Consider the following 21,598-nt stretch of genomic DNA (forward strand, 5'->3'; position numbering starts at 1 on the left):
CAACCAACCCATGATTATCAAATATTATTTTTCCTGTATTATTCTTCAAAAGAGGTACTCCCTTCATAACATTTTGTATACCCTTAATCTGTTTAAAGAAATCCTTATTAATGAAAGTTAACATTTTCATCCAACCTTTTATTCATTTTTGATATTCTAATATCTCATTTGACCATTTCTCTTAAGCTCTTATAACCTTTAAAATATCCCATCATTGCATTCAGTTTAGACTTTGTAAATTTACAATCCTTTTCTTTTATTTTATCTTTTATACTTTTTATGACTGAACTTTTTTGTTGTCTATAAGGAATGCACCTATCTTGAATGCATAAAAATTTACTTTAAAATGTTTTTACACATTTCATTAGCTTTTCCTGTCAACTGAGTTACTCAATTCATAGAAGGTACTTTGTCTCATCTTTTCAAAGTTTGCTTTTTGAAATTTGAAACCAAAATTTAATTATTTCTTTTCTCTGTAAATTGAAAAACATCAAAATTAATTGAAAAAAATTACCACTTGTACCCAGTTACTCCCATCTGTACCGTGTCAACCATTTTTGTGTTAGAAGTTAACAACAAATCTAAAACATTATTGTTTCTAGATAGTTCCTATAAACCTATGCCTCATAATTTGAGATAAACATTTCTTATCTATGTCTGAATTTTAAATCTTCCAACATAATATCATTTAGAGGTAAATTCTTGATCTTGCTGTAGAATTAACTCTCTCAATATTGGGCTGGTCAATTTGACTGACCATATGACCTTTTCTAATTTGTACCTCATTTAATACTTTTAACTTTCAATATAATGTGTATATCTTTACAAAACTTTGCAGTCTTTCAATTAATGTTATAAGTCCTTCATATACAAAGAATAATATTTTTAGTGAAGTGTTTTTAATAAACTAAAATAAAGATTTGTCCATGAATATATTATGTGTTGGATAAGTCCTTTTGCAAAGTAATTTTCACGTTAAGATTGAACATACTTTGCATCTCAAAAGTTTCAAAATTCCTTTATATAATTCATAAAATGTTCTTACTATATTTCATGTTTTTTTTTTAAACTTTATATTTTATCTGTTAATTTCACTAACCTATCTCAAAACAGGATTGATCAATTTGACTGACTTTGTAACCACCAGAAACAAATTAATCTAAATTACTCTTTTTATATCTTTCTTGAATCACTTCAAATTATAACATAAAACTACATTAATTTATCCTAAGTAGTTCTGAGCTTCTAACAGTATACATCTGTTTAGAATTATTTTTTATTGTTTATTGCCATTTTTTTGCACATTGAACTGTCTAACTACTGTTCATGGCAATATAACTTGTAAGTTAGTTGATGCATATGCAGCTTGCATCTCATTATCAAATTACATCACCCATGAATTTTACTACAAGCTCCTTGCATATATGTTTCATGGAATATTTTTTATGATTTATTTATCTAATTTTAACTAATCTTTTTATTTTTATAATAATAAAGAATAAGCATGAAAAAAATAGAAATAAAGTACTTGCCCAATCTTCTTTTTTCTGCTTTCAATTATCAAGGACATTTAAGCCTACTTTTTTATACTAATGGTAGTAATGCATGAAATAAGTTATATTTAGCTGAATAATTCACCAAAGAAAATAGAATAATAGCATGCCAAAAGCAGACAATTTCCTCTAACAATCACAATTTTTCTGGCTTTTTAACTGTGTAACAAGAGCCATACAAATTTGTCCAAGCTAGCCATTGTGATTCCCATGGGAACTGAAGTTGTATTACAAGTGAAATTGGCACTTACCTATTCAAAATATAAAGTAATAAAGTATGTCGTCTTATAAATGAAAATATTGACCTTCTACTGGTTACAGGTAACATATAATTAGATATAAGAGAGAACTGTTAACAAATCCTGAAAGAGAGGATGTAATAGGTGGATGTGGCAAGATGGGTCCGATTTTCTTTTGAAAGCTCTGTAACCAAAAAAATTGAAGGCTATAAAAGTTAAGGTTTGTCTGAGCAGTGAAAACTTTATAATGAGTAATTTATGTTTGGTTTCATACTTTTTGTTGGAATGGTGGATAATAGCAAAGTGGTCTAAAGAAAATGTGTCACACTAAGGGAAATTCTGGATTTTTTAAAATGTTGCCTTGTAGAAATAAGAACTTGAAACTTATATACTGTTAAAATGGATTATTAGCTAAGATATTATGCTATACTAATTGTTATAACATAAAAAGTAGTTTAATAAAAATTTGGATATAAGACTTAAAACTTTGTCATGTGCAGTAAAGAATACCATTTTCATCTGATGATCTCTAATAGATTTCAATTAAAAGCTATTTTCTTTTATATTCACTAACATAAGTGAAACAATTATTAGCTCTGATATCCTCAGTTTGAACAGGATGCAACCTTTCATTTCATACATGAAGAAACTTGTTTACCTCTTTTTTTTAGTACTCTGTCCATAATCAATCTATAACTGTATATCAAAGAAATTTTTACCATCAAAATGTTATACATGTAACCATTCTAATTTACTTACATCCAAACCATATTTTTCCAATCAATGCTCTAAAGCAGTGTTTTTCAACCACCAGTACTGGTCCATTACAGCTACTTTGTTGGCCTTTTGAATTTTATGAAAAACAAACAAAATCTAATAGAATATTCATGTATGTGTTGTAATGGTTTTCACTGTATGTTTTTTTTAGTTGTCCATAACAGTTTAGTTAGGCAGTGGTCTCATCTCTGGTATGAAAATGGTTGATGTGTTTTATTTTTTCTAGTTTTATAACTTACCACTTACCACTATTTTGTCCTAGTTTAAAACTGCCCTTACAGTCTAGATTATAGTCCCCTATCCTGTTTAAATGTAAACCATCCATTTCATAAAGCTTTCTTGTTTTCCATTGAATTAATCTTATGAAATTCAGCCAGCTAATATATCAGGTTATCTCTTAAGTAATGTCTGATTTTAGGTTTAGGAAAAGAGAAAGGATTTCAAATGCTTTTAATGTTATTTAGTCAGTTATGTATGTTCCATTATTATTAATTACTTCCTGCCAAGGATTCACAAGCTTCTGAATGCCACTTTTATAAAATTATTGGGGTTTGGAGAAAAGAATGTAGAGAGGGTAGTTTTGACATTTTCATGTGGTCCAAGCTCTTTTCCATCAAGATAGTTCTGCAAACTTCAGAGTAGATGATAATCAGATGGGGCAAGATCTGGAGGATGTGGATGTTTTCCCAGTCTGGCTCCACAATTTTTACAGATGTGATCCTGGCTGTATGGGGCCTTACATTATCCTGGAGTAAAACAACACCTTTACGATTGATCAAAGCAAGTCTCTTTTCTTTCAGTGCAACGTTCAAGTGCTCTAACTGTTGACAATAGAAGTCTGATGTAATCATTACATTGAGTGCAACTCAAAGTGGGTCACACCAACAATATTCCACAAAATGCTTGACAATTTTGGGCTGTGCTTTAGCCAGTTTACCTGCACTGAGCCATTGTCTGCAGCACTTAAAATTTTTATAATATATCCATTTATTATCTCCAGCCACTAACCTGTCCAAAAAATGAGTTACATTCACGAGAGTGCAGAGAAGTGCAAAAGTCTACTCTTGATCTACAGTTAGCTTCTGTCAAATCATGGAGAACTCATTTTCCAAGTTTTGACATCTTTCCAAGCTGTTGAAGATGACAGTGAACTGTTGAATGGGTTGAATTAAGCCTCAGTGCTAGTTTTTCAACTCTTACAGCACAATCTTCATCAAGTGGAGCCAGCAGCAAGCCCATCATTAAACTCAACAGGACTACCTAAATGTGGCGCATCACTTAAGCTGTAATTACCTGATCTGAACTTCTGAAACCACCTTCAACATTTTCTTTCATTGAGAGACTTTGCACCATAAACACCTGGGCTTATCTTTGGTAATACTTCAAAATTTTTCAAAGGAAAGGAATGATGTTTGGAATATATGAACTATGCAAGAACTATTAAAGTAGGGTTATAGTTATATTTAAGATCATTTAGTTTTATTTCTTTGGTAAGGCTGATGGTTGGGAGTTTTATACTGAGGAAATTTTAGGATAGTTTCATTTCTGCTTTAGGGACTATAAGAACTTTTAAGGGTAAATGCCCTACCACAATTAGCTGCATGAAGTGAAGAGGAGGTGGAGGTGAGACATTGTGGATGTAAGGATTCAACTCCATATCCTTAATTGATTTTCCATGTTTGCTGACTAGTTTAACATCAGCTTTTGAAATTTGTCTGGTAGATATGCTATCCCCCTTGCATTTCAGAGTCATTTTAAGGTGACATCTTGAACTGACAATGGAAACTGTTAAAAAAGTTTTCAATATGTATTTTATGTTTAGTTCATTAGTGTTTTTGTGCTAATTTTAATCACTTCTCAGTGATTATTGTACTTAATAGTATTGAAGCTATTTATTATATATGCATACATACACAGTAACTGATCCAATGTGCCATCTAAGCATAACAGAGGAACTGTTTAAAAGGATAATACCATTACTTCACAAGAAATATCTGAAGGTTAAAATTTTATAGTGATTGTTAAAGAGGAATGCATGTGGTAACAGTAATTTGTAGCTGATTTTATTAAGAATTTTAAGTATTTTACAAAGAATGAAGCATTCTTAGTAATATTTTTAATAGTCTTATTCACATGAAGTATTCTTAGTAATATTTTTAATAGCCTTATTCACAAACTATAATATGTTCATTGCTTCATGTTCATACATTTTTTTCAGCTTTTGTACAGAGCTTAGATATATTATTTTTAATATTTTTATGTATGTAAACTTGATTTTATTTGCATAACCTTGTCCATAGTATACCAGATTTAAAAGAAAACTAGGAAGGTGATGTATCATATTTTTCATAGCTTCTGAAATTTTATTTAAGTTAATTAAAAAACCCTAAGATGTTTTGGCAAATTATAGTTTGTGATCTGTTTATGCTGTGGTTTTCCTCATGATAATTATATGCCAAAGTTGAGCATTTATTATTATTATTTGATGACAAGAAACCCATTTTTAAACAATAAATTTTAAAGATAGCTTAAATGGATAAACTTTTAATAATGTTTTTTTTTTCCATTATCCTTTCATTCTAAGTTTTTGTCGTGTATTATTGTGCAAGGTGTAAAATTAGTTTTGCAGCAACATAATTTACAGTGGATATTTATAGAAATATAAGCATGTTATTTCCAAAACATTACACAAAAAATTAACATGTCACCAAATTCCAAGCTAGTTTTAATTTCTGTATAACATTGTTTTGTTTACTTACATTGTTAGCTCATGTTACAGTTTAAGAAGAGAGCTATGGTGTTAAATAAAAAATTTGGCTTACAGAATAAAGAAGTAGTTCAAGGATAAGAGTTGATGTTGTATTGCACTGCCGAAAAAAACAAACAAACAGTGGAACTCTGTATTTTGTGGCTGTAGCTGTATTGTAAAAGTGAAAGTTAAATCACATTATTTAAATACAGTAAGCCAACAGTACGTAGTAAGTACTGTTGACTAACTTTCAGTTTAAAGTTTGGAACAAGTTGTGTACATAGTCTTTGTGTAGATTTATGCAACTTTCTGAAACAAACCAAACTCAGGAAGAAAAATATTTTGTAAATGCTCTAGCTGTACAGATTTATTTGAAACATATTTATTTGTAAAGTTAGAATTTCAGAAATGATATGCAATTTCTGATCACATCTGGCTTTCCTGATTCACTGCTGTTTTCTGTATGCAAATTTTTTCAGTTGTCATTAGCCTAGAGGTTTCCAACTAATCTTGCATTTCCAAGTGATAGTGCTACATTATTGTATGCAAATAAGCATACTAAAATCCTATGCTAATAGAAGTGAGTCACTGCTAATAGAAGTAAGCACATCTGACTTCTCTGGCTGTCATGTGTTAAGATGTCTTTTTTTTTCACTTGTGCAAGATTTATCAACATTTAATTGAAGAATCCACAAAACCAGCTCTTGTGGAAATATTGTTTGTTTTAATATTCAAATAATTCTGCCTTTGTAGACTTTGCAATTCTTATTTTTCACAGCATGAATTACAGAGAATGGGCTGTTCCCATGCTGCCTAGTGTTGAACAGCTGGACTTTAGTATTGGGGGTTACATTGTCAAGGGTATTGTGCAGCAAGTGGTGTAGTTTTGCACAAGATCTGGGCTTTTTTTCAGGCCTTTCTATGAACTTCTCTCTTCCTATAATCCTCATCTGTGATAGCATGGGTTTTAGGCCGTTTTTTCCCATCTACTAAAATTCCAAACAATTCTTCCAGTGCATCTTTACTTGACATTTCTTTGGAATGTTACCTTCTTTCACTCTCTCCTGTTTCTTATTATTCTTTACTTTTGTCTAGTGCTTGTATGCCTTATCTTTCTCCACTGGTTGCACACATGTCTTGTCTTACAGTTGATCTGAACTCCTTTTCTTTAACTTCCAAATTCTGGAATCTCTTCTTCAGACTTGTGGTTCTTTTCCACAGTTTTTAAACTTTTTCCTTACCCTTTTAAGTTATCTGTTCTCTATCCATCTTCTTTTGGAAGCAAAGAGTTTTTGACAGGCACATATTTTCTTTCTTTTTCTATTTTGGCATCTTTTTTTATTCTCAATTTTGTTCCTTCTCACTTGGTTACTCTGTTACTGAGAATAGTTTGAGAGAGGCATCATTTTTGCCCAAGTACATTTTTCTTCCTCTTATCTCAAGGACTTTTAGCTGACTCATTTCTCCAGCATTGGTTTTTGGTGGCTTTACTCCTTGTTTTTCACCTCTTCCTCTTTATTTCCTGTTCCCATCCTTCTTCCATCTCTTTTTTTCTGTGGAATACTTCATCCACCCATGATTTTTCTCCTGTTTCTCTTACTAGATGAGTCCAACAACTTAACTGTTTAACAAATTTTTCTTTGGTTGGAGAAATATTAGCATTTCCAAGTTATCCACCCATCAGATTCATTACCCTGCTCACTCACTGGTTGCACACTTCTTGTTGTACACTATCTCCATCATCTAGCCATTTCTTCCTCATTGGGTTGTAGATTGCCTTCAGTCACTATTCTTCACACACCATAACATCTTTGAATGGATAAGTCTCTCTTTTTATTCTTATACTGTTCTTTACAGAGCCCTCTAGTTCCTTACGGGATCAGTTTAGTTGGAAGTGCTACCTACCAGAATGTTCTTAACCAAATTTTACATGGTATAGGGCACAAGGTGCTCATTTTTCCCCTAAAAAATGCTTGATCCAAATCATACTCACTCATGCATAGCCCATGAGTAAAGCAGGTAGAGGATTTATTTCCTCCTTCCAACTCTAGTTCAAAACCTGTTTTTAAAAAAGGGTGTTTGTGATCACCCTTTGAACAGTCTTATAGTGATATGCTCCTCTGGACTTTCCAATGCACTTTTATACCCTTTTCTTAATTCTAGTGGAACATGAATTCACCAGTTCCTAACCTCTAGAATGATGGGTCATATTGGATGCCTCTTGAGCATGTGATTAATTCCAGTCAGTAGAGGTTAGGGTGATGGTTTTCTCTCCTTGTAGCACAGTTTACACCTCTGACCTGCTCTCTTCAATCACATTGCTGCTATGAAGTTAAATTTCCAGGTGGATTAGTGTTGGATTGTTGCTAGACAAGCCAATATAAGTCCTTACTCAGTTGCTGGACAGATGTTACTTTCCCATTTTACCTCACTGGGCTTGAAGTGAAAATGGTGGGGATCCTCTTCTTACTGTAGTCTAGAAGCTGAGTTCCCAATGCTGCCTGATTTTGAACAAGAATTGATTCACTATGTATGAATTATGCACCCTAGCTGTACTACACATATAACACCTCTGAAAGCCTGATGCAGGTTTGGACAGTGCTTGTATCTTCTGCATGTCTTTGTGACATATGCCTTCCTTTCTGGACAAAAAGTGCTCTCCAGTACTGAAGAGGTGTTGTCTCCTATGAGTGTGCCCCTATACTGTTTTAAATTGTGTTTTGCACTCCATAGATTCTGTTTAGACACTTCCCAAAGGGAGCTCACCTAAGTGAACTTTTGCACTGGTCTCTCCACAAGTTCAATTTAGAATTCTAGTTAGATGTGAGAAGAGGTTTCATATCATATCAGAAGTTAACATTTTCCAAAGTAAAAACATATATTCAATAGATACTCATCTCCACTCACCCTTCATTCCCACTTCTAATGCTCTTCAAGGTGGTGTTGCATTTCTACTGGTGGAGGGTGGCTAGATGCTCATTTGCATGCAAAACTTAGCAATATTATGTGGAAACACTTGAGTTTAGGAGGTATCTATTGAAAATATATTTTCATTGTTGGAAAATATTACCTTTACAAGTATGCCAATACCAAACTAAAATTAAGAAAGACCAATGTAATTGAAACCTACAAATAAGCATTTTCTTTACTAGCACAGATCCAGGCTTCAGTTCAGCAGAAAGTGTAAACAATTATGATTGGATGAAGTGTGAAGCAGTTGCTAATCTGGTTGCTCATTTACCTCTTCAGGCTACATCTGTTGAAGATTATTACCAGAATATTGGTCAACAGGTAGGAGAATAGAATTAATATTTAGGTTAGAAAGAGACCAGTAAGTTTATTGAATTGGAAAGTTTCTAGAAATGTAATCAATAATAATAAAATGAAACAAAAAAGGGAATTATTGGATCAGAAGAACACTGATATAATCATACAATAAAAAAGAACTGTGAATTGGTTACAGTGAAAATGATCAATGGTAACTGAAGAAAATATTGAAGATTTAGTACATAAGTCATATCTCAGTATATAGAAAAGTTTTGGGATTTTTATTTTATATTCTAGCTTTTCACTGTTGGTAATTTTAGTTCTTAATTCACATGAAACTAGACTTTGTATTTTGACATGAAAAACAATGATGCATTCAAAGTACCATGTGACTCAGAAAAATCGATATTTACACATGTTCTTTTAATATTTATTTTTAAGAAAGTAACTGATATATAATACTTAAATTTGAATTATAATCTATAATTTGATACTGAAGTTATTGATATAAATTCATAAAATAGTAGTTCAATAACATTTTGAATGAAAATCAACAAATGTCTTTGACCCATGATTCATTACAATAAGTTTATCATCACTAATAATTTCACTTTTAAAATCAACACTATTTACTCTTTATGGCTAAACTCACAATCACACAGTCTAGATATTTTTGTGTGTCTAACTAAATATGTCTAATTCAAACAACTTTTTGGATGCATACTTATGACCTAACAGAAACCTAGAACATTCCACACACTACAAGATAATATGATGTAATAAAACTCAATTAAATCAATGAGAAAAACTTAGACTCTAGTAACATGGTGCATATGATTCAGTCGTAGTTACATTAACAAACCTGCAATAAACTGTCACTTCTAAAATAACTCAATTTAACACTTAGACTGTGCTTAAACTGTCTAAATCATAACACTTGCATTAACGTAAACAGTCATGTATAGCTACTACATTTATTTATCCTAAGTAACTTTAAACTCGTAACACTATACTTGTATTTATACCTAAAATATTATTGTTTCATTGCCCTTTGACTGCTATATTTGAACCATGTCTATCTACTATTCATGCCATTGCAAGTTGTAAAAATTACTTGGGGAACATTAAACTTGCATTATACTATTAAATTACATTGCCTACAAGCTGTTCCCGAGTGTGCTTCAGGAAACATTTTTATTATATTATTATTTACTTTACCTAATCTAACCTTAAATAACAAAAAAGATCCCCATTTCTACATTTTAGTTAATTTTATAATAAGAAATAAAGAATGAACATGAAAAACAAAAATCGAAGTACTTACTCTGGTCTTTTCTTTTTGTTGACTGTTGATGATACTTGACCTTTCTTTGGTATACTAATGATAGTAGTGCACTAAATAATTTTTATTTGATTAAATAAAGTACCAAATAGTATAAAATAATAATTTGCAAAAAGCAGTTAATTTCCCCTATTTATCACAATTTTTCTAGCTTTGTGACAAGAGTTGTTTCAAATTCAATCAAACTAGTTATCTCTCCCATGGAATGAAGCTTGTACTAACAGAGTAATTTGATTATCATTTGATAGGTGAAAACCTATTTTTTCTATTGGTTATACAGAATATAGAATTTGGCATAAGAAAAATGTTAACAAACCCTAAAGAGAGGGATGTGGTGAGAGGAGTTTGATTTTCTATTCAGTAACTCCGTAACCAAACAAATTTGAAGGCTATAAAATTATGGTATGTCTAAACAATGATGATGATATAGTGAGAAATGTTCATTTAATTTTGTACTTTTTGATGTGGTGGTGGTAAAACAGAGAAAAAGGACTCCTTGAGAAAATGTGTTATACTAAAGGAAATTCAGGTGTTTTTTTCAAATATTACTTTGTAGAATTAAGAACTTAAAAATTTTATACTATTAAAATGGATTATTAGCTAAGATTTTATCCTATACTAATTGGTATAACATAAATAAAAAGTAGTTTTATAAAATTTTGAATGTAAGGCACTGAAACCTCATGACGTGCAGAAAGATTTAACAAAATTCCCCAACCTTCTATGCCTCTTGTTTTGTGATCAGATGTATTTGCTGATATAGAAATATTTGAGTTGCATAAGATAAACACAGAGGTTAAAGAACATACAAGAGTTCTGAGTGGATGAATTGATGAAAATACAGATTTAATATTTAAGAGTAGGCTGTATTAAGTTATTCCATCTTGTTTTGTATTGCTTGTTTTGAAATCATTTTATTCACAATACCAGACACATTGGAAATGGTTAACAATGGGTGTTATGCAGAATATACAGAAGCTCATAGAAATAGATTCCATTGAGTATGGAGAATTATTACAAATGGCAAACAGAATCATAACATTAAAGATCCAAATATGTCTGCTAAAGGATATGGAAACCATGGGAGTATGGACAAATGTGGCAAATGGAATGAGACGTAACCTGAACTGCACACTAAAGGTGGTCAGGAATATCATCATAAACCAGCTCATCAGTGTGAATCAAACTAGATCTGTGTAACAAGAATCACCGCAAGGCAGCATATCCCAAACATTCTCAGTTCACGGCACCCTAGGCAAAATGAAAAAACCTAACAGTTCAGTTTATTAAATAGTTAGTTTCAAACAACTTAATACTTAAGAATTATTTATGTTCTAACAATTTAGTAGCTATTTGAAAGAATAATATACATAAATCGACTGTAAAAACAATAATTTTATTTGGTCTTTAAATAACGAGAATTGCTAATTGGATGTGTGTGCCTGTTGGACAGTGCAAAGCTTCTCAAACCTTGGAATCATATTGGACACTGCCACTCTCATTTCCTGTTCCACATTGATTCTCACAAAGATGTGACGTCACAAATGGAAATAGGATTTGCTGAGCCTTAGGAGTTAGCAGCAGATATTCACATTTTAATGATATCCAAAACTCAGTTAGTTCCATGCTTCCAAATTTTGTTTTCAAAGTCTTGTCACAAGACAGCTCAATAAGATTTTCTGCAGAGGAAATTCACATGGGGCCTTAGCCTTGAAAGAGTCTTGGATCCATGCCAACTTCTTAATATCTTCTGGAAAGTAATTTTCAAACCAGTCACTGAGATGTGTTAGGTGCTCCTCAAAAACAGATTTTAGTTTATGGGTCAAATCAGCTTCATTGGATGTAACAAACTGCTGCAACAGGGGGAAACAGTCTGCAGAGAGAGATTCAGAGCATTCAGTTTTTTGAAGAGGTCACATAGGTATGCTAATTTTGACAAAAAAATCAGTATCCAAGAAGTTTTTAGCACATTCGTGCTCTTCATCGAGATAAGAGTAGAGTTCCTGTCGTAATTTGAACACACGGGACAGTATATTCCCATGGGAGAGCCATCGTGAGCTACAATAGTGCAACAAAGATGTGTGCTTATATCCCATATCCTCACATAGTTTTTAAAAAACCTCACCTTCTCTGGCCAAGCTTTTATAAAGTTCACCACTTTCAACACATTTTCCAGGACAAGGTTAAGTGGAAGATTCGTGTGCTTTGAAGCAAGGGCTTCCCTATGGATTATGCAGTGGGTCCATAGTGCATCAAGAACTTTGCTTCATATGAGTGCCTGCAATCCTCCATAACAGCCAGACATAAAGCAACAAACATTGGAACAGACGCCAACACACTTAGTCCACTCCAAGTTGTTTTCAGTTAAAAGTGTCAAGGATCTCAAACAAGTCTTTGAGCCTTTGTACCTTCAGTGAGAGTTTTACAAAAGAGAACTTCTTCCAAAATTTTGTGACCATCCATGAACCAAGTTTTGTAAATTAAATGAGCATCCTTGTTACTATCTGTCACCTCATCTAGGTGTAAACCAAATTCCTTCCCTTTAATTTTTTCCACTAGCTGATCATTGAGGTCTTCAGCCATGTGTTGGATTCTATGACTGATAGTATTGTTGGATAAAGGCTTCTTTGAAAGCAGCCTTCCTGCAGATTCACCAACCATAATGTTCACCATATTCACTGCAACTTGTAAAATCAGTTTTTTTTTAGATGGTGTGATGCCTTTTACATTTTGCAACTCTGTAAGCCACTTTGTAGGATGCTATCTAAGCATTGCTTAGTATTGATGCTTGTTTCAAAAATGTACCTTTATGTTCTTCCAATTCGTTTAACTTTCTGGTAAAATAATCATGGGATTTACTAGCCATGCTACAATGATTGGTCTCTAAGTGGCATTTTCGTTTACTTAAAAGCCTGCACTCTGGAGCCAAAATTTTAGATATAATGCACATTACGGACACTCTTTATGATTGACATCTTCCAAAGTAAAACCTAAATATAGATAATTATTGTCATATTTCTGATATTTCCGTTTCTTCACAACTTTGCCACCAGTTTGTAGTTCACCATTCTTTTCTTCACTCCTAAACTTTTCATTAACGTTCAAAAATATTTCCATTTTTATGCATAAGGAGTAAAATCAGCAAAATAATTTGCTGAACTTTGCTAGACCTCACAGACACTTGATCACAACACCCTTCAGTTATTTTGATTACTGACAGACCTGGAGAGTTGACAGATATTTCTGTACAAAAGTGTAAGAAATGAGAAAATTCAAGAAGTTACTGGCATAGCTGAAAGTACAGATAAACAAAAGCATATCTCAAATATTTGAGAACATCATAGAAAGGAATGTAGCATGATCTAAAACTGATGTCAATATCATTGTGTTTTCCTTGAAAATTTGAAATATCTGGTGACACCCCTGTGAGTTAGCCGTGGTGCATCACTGCACAGTTTGGGAACCACGGTATAAATACCAGATGTTTATTTTCTCAATAAAGATGCTCTTCTTGCTAAATAGCAACAAACAATCCTGACTAGATAAGAAAATGTTAAGCAGTGGGAGAATAAAGTTCAGTCATAGTAGGAAAGATATTAAGAGAGAAAATAATGTCTCCCAATGCCTTGGTAGGGAGGCTTTGTCAGGATGTGAGTATAGCATCTTTCTGAGAAAAATAAAACAGTATGAGTAGTATCACTGGCATAAAAGGTCTGAAAGTCACTAAAGCAAATAACAATTTTTTTTTTTTCAGGGAAAAAAGGTAGAATGAACATTTTACAAATGATTGAAAAGGAGAAGCTAGACACCTGAAGATCAGGCATAAATTTCATTGAGAGCAATCTAAGGATACAGTTCAAAAAATAAAATAAAAGAACTTGAAAATAAATTAGGGGTGATATAGAAGCATGACATCTGTGGTAACTGAAGGTTGTTGTGAATGCAGCTCCGTAGCCTGTAGTAGAAGCAGTGAATTTCCCAATCATCTAAGAGGTACACACACAAAAGGATTAAAAAAAAAGATGCAGGATATTAACTAGTTGGAGAAATACAACAAACCAAACTGTGGATATAATCTCTGAAATGTGATCAATAAGATTGATATACTGCAAGAACATAGCAATATTTGAACTGTTTTGCCAGTTCTTGTGAATATTTGTAAAGTATTTGAAATAAAGTAAGAATAACAGCTTAAAATGAATAAATATTCAGCACTAAAAATAAAAATAAATAATGGTATATTGTTAACTTTTATTTAAAAATCTAGTTTTTAAATGACTTAAATAAAATTAATAATTACAAATCATTGCTTAGTTTAGTTCACAACATTACAGTTGTTCTTGAAAATTGATGAAGTTTGTATAGTGTATAAACCACTACTCTGTCTTATATCCTATTTGGCTTTCACTCATATGTTCTTAAAAGGGAAGAAAACTCTTCTTGCTAACGAAGATGATAGAACACACTAGGAGATGGGAAACATTGATGAATATTTACACACTAGACTTCAGAAGAGAATGATGACCACAAGCTAAAGTAGATGCCGAAAACTTAATCAGCTCTTACTGACAAAGTTCCCCTGAATGCATTTTTCTATATGTGTTTGTGCTGATTAAATCATGTTTCAGGTGGTCAAAAGACAATTACCTTGTGATGCTGCTCAACTGATGGCACTGTCAAAGAAATGTGAGAGCCATGTGATAATCGAGTCAACAGCAGAGTCCCATGGGTAAAGAGGACATCAAAATTAATATTCAATCCTGATTAAATTAATGAGGGGGATAAGAATAATTAATGATGGTGAAAAAACAGATCACAGCACTAACATATTTAGTGTTCAAGTGTTGTAAAAACTTAGGAATCTGATCAGAAGTCTAAAAAGTAGTAAAGATATCATCAGACCTGGGGCAAATAGTAGCGAGTTTTGAATTATCATGGACAATTTCTCAGCCATTACTTTTCATAAAAACAAACACAGATGGGCAAGAGATGGAGCAAATCATGAACCCTCAGTGACACCATAAATCTGATCACATCACTTCCCATTCAGTATGAAGTGAGTTTTTTTGACAGCAAAGTTGGTTAACTTCAAAAAACATCTTTAAGAATATAAATTTCATAGCAGTTACTGTTGTAATGTAGATCAGTACATAGCTGTATAGTCTTAGTTATATATTAGTATAGAGCAGTTTAGTATCAAAACTAGCACAGTAAACACTGCTATCAGACTTCATTTGTGAAATTTCTTGACCAAACTAAAAACTGTTTTTAAGGTCTATTTGTTTGTAGTGAATTATTTTAGAAAAAGTCTATTAAAAACCCACCTAAGACAATTGTAGGTTACAATATTAGGTATTATGGGTTGTAAAGGACATCCTTCTTTATGAATTTTTGTAACTGATGAAAAAATTCATTGATAACTTCCTGAGACAGCATTGTAACATAGTCTTTCTTTTTATATGTAAGATCACATTTCAATTTAAAAATTTAACAGTCATTTAAGATTTCACCAGATTTTCTTAAATATTCATCTTTACCTAAGAGAACAATACCATTCCTTTTATCAAGTTTTGAAATAACAATGCTGTTGTTTTTACTAAGATCTTTTAAAGTTTCTAATTCTTTTGTACTTAAACTTGATAAATAGTTGTAGTTATTAAACGTTACTTTACTGGTATTTAAAAAAAGATACCTGATAGTTGCCTCAAATTATTCACGTTTTCCAGTTTGTTTTTACGTTTTTACTGAAATGTTGTTATTATGAATGTCAGTAAACTGTTTTGAATATACAAAATCAGTACAGTTTATTTAAAAGACTATTTTTGATGTTTATTTAAGGATGTAAATGCTTTATTCTTTTCCTTATTTCAAAATTTCGAATGACTTTCTTGTTTAGAATGATGAAATTGTGGTATAGAGACTTTTCAAATTGATAAATTAGGAAAACCTATAAGTGTTTACATTCATTTAAGAAATACTGGTGAAGTTTATTCTTTGAAGATCACACACAAAATTTTTTAGGATTTCTATTTGGTAACTTCAGAAAATGATTTATTACAAAGCAACCTTAAGAGTAAAAACTTATGTATTAATAAAATTTATATCACTCTCATAATGACAAATGATAAATAAGATAATATTATAATCACTATTAATAAAATTTATACCAAAAATTTCAAATTTCACAGAAAAATATTTTACTTTTGACATTAAATTTCATGCAGAAAGGTAGGGTCCTCAGGTGTAACAACATTGATCTGCAAAGAAAAAAAAAACGAAAAGGGAAATTAGAATCACAATACAAACAAAAACAAATAGGTAAAACAAAAACAACCTCAATAACAAAGTTGCATCATAATGATTAAGAAAAATAATTACAATCAAATAAAATTAAGTACAAAATAAGCTATAATCTAAAACCTTTTCCATCAAAAAAGACAACAGAAAATACACACATGCAAGAAGAGAAAAACTAAAATCTCCTATATCCTAAAATCTATTTTAGTAAAATTAATCTGATATGAGTACAAGCTGTCTTCAAGTGAAAACCAAAATTTAAAAAACAAAAGAAAAAGATTAAAAAAGAAATACAAAAATAACATTTTAGAGCTTTAGTAATAAGTTACAAGCCCAATTGAAAAAGTGAATTTCAAGCCTCAATTTATAAATCAGCATAGATTACTTGATATTGAGACTTTATTAGTTGTTGACTCTGGCTAAGATCCTAAACAAATGAGTTTTGACAGGAATGTCACATTCACATAAGGTATGTATGAGTATTTTAAACTTAAAGATTTAACATTAGCATGTTCTTTAATATGAGTTATAAACTTTCTTTTTGTGGAAGTAATACCACATTGCTGACAACAAGGACAAATAAGTTCATATAATAAAAAAGATTGAAGAGGTGGAATTCTGTCTTGAAGTTTGAAAAATAACTAGTGCAACAACTAGGTTTAAAAATTCGCTTCAGCAACATTTCCAGCTATACCCTCTGTAAGGTGTTCTTTAGTTGACTTAATAATCAACAATTATCTGCCAATATAAGATAAACTAATGACAACATACATTATTCTTAGATACATCTTGAACTCAAGATGTCAATATTCTGTGCTTATTCAGATAAGTATTTTGTCAACAACTTTGAAAGTCATTTTTACATAAGAATTCCTTGATGTTTACAAATTTGTTGTGCAAACTATCATATATGCTAGATATTTCATAGGCATGATGAAAAAGTATATTAAACTAAATTCTCTTTAGAAACAGTGGGAATAAAACTCAAAATTAAAATACAATCCAGTGAAAGTATTTTTATGACAAACTTCATATTTGAATTGTCCATTATTATTGTTTATCAGAATATCCAGAAATATGAGTTTGTGATTCCTCTGCAGGGTAAAAAACCTTTAATGGGTCAAAGAAAAAACAGACAGGGAAACAAACCCTACACTCCACACTCACTCTATAACCAAACTAAAGGACAGAAAATTGAGAGGGAAAATAGAAGGGGAATGTGAAGTGTGGAGCTAGTTTCAGAAAGTATTTAGAATCATAAAATCAAAAAGGGAGAGGAAAAAATAACTCAAGAACTAAGATCATCTCACTTCACTCTTAGGCATAAAAGAAATAGATTTAGTATTGAATATTTTAACACATGACTAAAAAAAAAAAGAAATGAGGCCAGCAGAAGTGTTATCAGTATTAGAGCTAGCACTGTAGTAGACAGATTTAACAGTGAAGGCAAGTAAGCCTAATTAAAATATCTGCCTTCATCAGAAACAAAAGCAAATGTTGCATGTTGCACAAATTGTCAGTACAATCTGCACCGTACAAGTGTTGAACCTGCAAAGATTACATTGCAGCTACAGTTTTTCCCTACATGATATAGGTAAGGCTTCAGTTGTGTTCTGGAAATATTAACAGTGGCAGAAAAAGTGTATCATAAAGAATGCTGCAGAAGAGTTAACAGCATGGTGGTCAACAAGAAAATGTACATTATGACAGGAAAACAGAGCTTATGTAAGATCCCTTGACATCTATACAATAAGTCATGTTTATAGTGGGAGAGTGGAGAATTATGTATAAGTGATACATGCTCTTTAATGTATTAAGAAAATTTGAAAATTTTTGTTGACACTTTGTTGTAAACATGTTTAAATTTGACAAGGAAGGTCTTTCAGTATTTCAGAGGTTATATATCTGATTTGAAACTTGTATATATCCTTAACATTTATATATTTTTATGCAAAGGTTCTGCATTTGTTGAAAGATTCAGACAAGGACAAGAGCATGCTAATGCTGTATGTGGCAAGCAGTACAATGTCCCAGCTGACATTGAGGAGACATGACCTTTCTTCTAACTATATTCTCAGTTATATTTTTAAACCTTTTTTGAAGATTCTGCATTATCCAGGTATGTGAGAAATACTATTTTTTCAAGTTTATCTTAGCTTAAATTAATATTGTATATAAGGTTTCATGTATTGTAATTTTGTATTCCCAGTTGTATATTGCTTATTAATGTCTGATATTTTACTTGTATGATAATGTTAAGCTTCAGTTTTACATCATTTATAATTTGTTAGATGATGTACCCAAATCCATTACTGAAGTAGCCAACAATCAAAATTAATTAATGTGCATGTGCTGTCAGTGTGTGTGCTAACTATAATTATAAGTTGGTCATTTATTGTGAAAAAATGTATAGGGAATGAAAAAGTATTTTAATGATGATCATAAAAGGAAAAGATACAAAAGGTATAAGAGGAAAATTAATTTTCATTCTCTGAAAGAAAGAAGTATTCATTCAAGAATAGGAAAACTAGTGAATTTTTCATTAAATTGAAAGTATTTTTTTATGTTGAAACAAAAAATGTGAGAAGGTAAGATACGAAATTAACAAATAGGCAATGTTATGCCAAAGAAGAGAGCTATACCATTGTTTACTTTCTCAAAACTATAAAGATCAAATCATCAAATTTGAACATTATCAGCTGTCTACTTATTTTTTTTTTAAATTTTTGAATATCATGGTTGTTTTTATATAAAGGCACTTGTTTAATTTCAGTGATAGACTAACAAGATTTAGCAGTATTATTAACTAAAGTAAAATAGTCCAGTCCTGTTCCTATAAAGGTGTCTTAATTAGCGAAAGCTTAAAATCTAGTGATTATATTAAACCAATTTTCAGGTGTGTATGCTTTTTACAAAGAGATGCAAAACCAGTTTTATACACATAACTAAATTATGCTGGATTTTAATTATATATTGATATTAATGTGTGGTACGTTAATTGTTCTCTTCTACCATGTACAATATTTTATTTCTGTATTTTTAAAAGGACTCATTATTTTGAATTTTTGTACTTCACAAATTCAACTTGTATATGCCTGGGTTTAAATATTACATGTAGGTATATTACTTTTCAGATGTATAAGGCTGCAAGAGGTTGTTATACATAAGCTGCACACCTGACATTTGTGATGCTACATTCATCTCTGTATTGCTTTTTGACATTCTTAGATTTAACTGTACAGACTTTTGAAAAGGGTTGTGTTTTATTTTTGTGATACTACATCTGTTAAATTTCAATTTTATACTATTATTAGAAGATATATTTCAACTGTGTATTGACTCTATAGAATGTTACATTTAAGTTGTATACTTAGTAGTATCTATGTTTTAAATTTTAATCGTATGTTGACGAGAGAGGATGCTACATTTTAGTTATGTGTAGTCATAGGGCTTTACCTTTAAGCTGTAGCAGGTTGATTGGCCTTTGTAATGGGTAGCCTATAGATGTTGTGAAGGCAGTAAATTTAACTGAGTTTAAGAGAAAGCTTGATAGTAAACAATATGAATGATAAAGGCTGGCTTTGAGTTGTTTCTTTTGTTTTTTGATTATTTAATAGTTTCAGTTTAGAGGATGGGACAGCGTATATGGACCAATAGATCCCTCATTGTCCGTAACATAATGTTATGTTGTAGTTCTATTTTGACTATAGTGAACATTATATGTTCTTTAGGTGTATTTCTTACATTTTAAGAACACTGTCTGTAAGCTGTATCTCTAAAACTATAGGCGTTACATTCAGAATTTTGTAAATTTTGAAGCAAGGACTATATTTTAATTTAAACCAATGAATACACCAGGGTGTAAATTTCAGATTTTTGACATATGCTTTTCTTCACAAAATAGACACTGCCCTTCTTCAACTATTTGTAGCTGTATAGTAGATCTGTAAATAAAGCATTATATTTCAAAGACTGCATGATATTATAAGAAGGAAATGTGTATAATAATGTTTACAAAGGCTTGAAATGAACTGAATAGTACCTCTTAAACTGAACAGTTTTGTAAGTCCAACGTGCTATGAGAGAATTATAAAATAATGTGTGTGTGTACATACGAATAATCAAGTTTTAAAATAAAAATACAAAAACTTAGAATTAGATATGGGTTAAAAAATAAGTTATTGCAGGTTTAGTTGACACAAGCTGTAAATCATAAATGTATAAAAACAAATTAAGAAAATGTTTTTGAAATTAAGAAGAGCTCAAACTATAGTATAGAAACATTACGAAAAACAAAAATATTTATTTATCTCACTGGAGTGGATAGTTCTCAGCTTAAAATTGCTTTCTGGTACAGTACTTCTCTCTTCTCAAAATTAGCAATTCACATTCATTAGTGCCCTCTATATGACAATTTCTTTATTATGCATGCTACAAACTATCAGTACCCCCCTAATAGAATCAATTGATTCCAGTGAGTTTCTTGTACAAATTATCAAGCATAACTTCTCTACAAACAGCAGCATTGGACATTCACAAGATGCATGTGCCTCTATCAGATAATCGCTTCTAGTTTGGCAGTGCTTGTACCAGACATCTTTCTTTCTTTTTTCTTTTTATCTTGATTGGTTTTTAATATGATATACTCCTTTTTTCCTTTCTTTTTTTAAAGATTGAGGATCAATTATCTTTATTCAATTTCATTTGTTTTTTATTTCAAACTCTTTTTCTGAGTGATAAAACATGAATTCCAAAGCTAATGTCACCAACTCAGGTGTCGCACATTAGACAGGTGCTTATCCACAAGCCTCAGTTGCTGGCAACCTGTTGGTAGATGTCTTCATTTATTCCATGTGGATCCTGGGCAGACTGATGCAGACATTCATCTCCTGTTTCCACCTCCTGAATTTACCATGCTTTTCCATACCCTTTCATGGTTGTTGCTTTTTTTACTTTATTTCTCAGGTATGTAATGTTTTATCTCTTGCTGTTGTATCTTATGATCTGTATCCTTCATTACTGCATGAGTATATTTTTCAACCCTATTTCATTTTCCTCTGACATTTTGAGTCCATGCTTAATAATATGCTAGTATGCTTGCTTTTCATGGGATTTGGGTCAATCTGCTCTCACATATCATATGGCTGACAGTCCATATCTTGGCCAACACATTTTGGGTTTCATTTTACTTGTTTTGTGGGTGGGCCCCAAATTTCCTATTAGTCTCATTCATGTTCATATTTTCCACCTTCATCTCACCTTCACAACTCTTTTTTTAGTACCTTTTCACAATCTATCTCTTGTCTGAAATCCTAAGGGGTTTTCTGGGTATATCCTTTCCCTTTATACCTCCTTATATTGTCTCTTTTGTCAT

At 31.4% G+C, this 21,598-nt stretch overlaps 1 protein-coding gene across 5 annotated transcripts in view; it reads left to right on the forward strand.

Annotated features, from left to right (window-relative positions):
• Positions 1-21,598, forward strand: part of Tango6 (transport and golgi organization 6) — a 111,567-nt gene that overhangs the window by 52,809 nt on the left and 37,160 nt on the right. For all 5 annotated transcript variants that reach the window (XR_013020621.1, XM_076478809.1, XM_076478811.1 and 2 more), the window contains 2 exons: positions 8,476-8,609; positions 18,181-18,343. Coding sequence is in view for 4 of the 5 variants with exons in the window: in XM_076478809.1 (XP_076334924.1) it covers positions 8,476-8,609; positions 18,181-18,343 (297 nt within the window). In the remaining variant the exon portion in view is untranslated. The remainder of the gene's footprint in view (positions 1-8,475; positions 8,610-18,180; positions 18,344-21,598) is intronic.

Source organism: Tachypleus tridentatus, chromosome 13, assembly GCF_004210375.1.
Source record: "Tachypleus tridentatus isolate NWPU-2018 chromosome 13, ASM421037v1, whole genome shotgun sequence".
Lineage (NCBI taxonomy): Eukaryota > Metazoa > Arthropoda > Merostomata > Xiphosura > Limulidae > Tachypleus > Tachypleus tridentatus.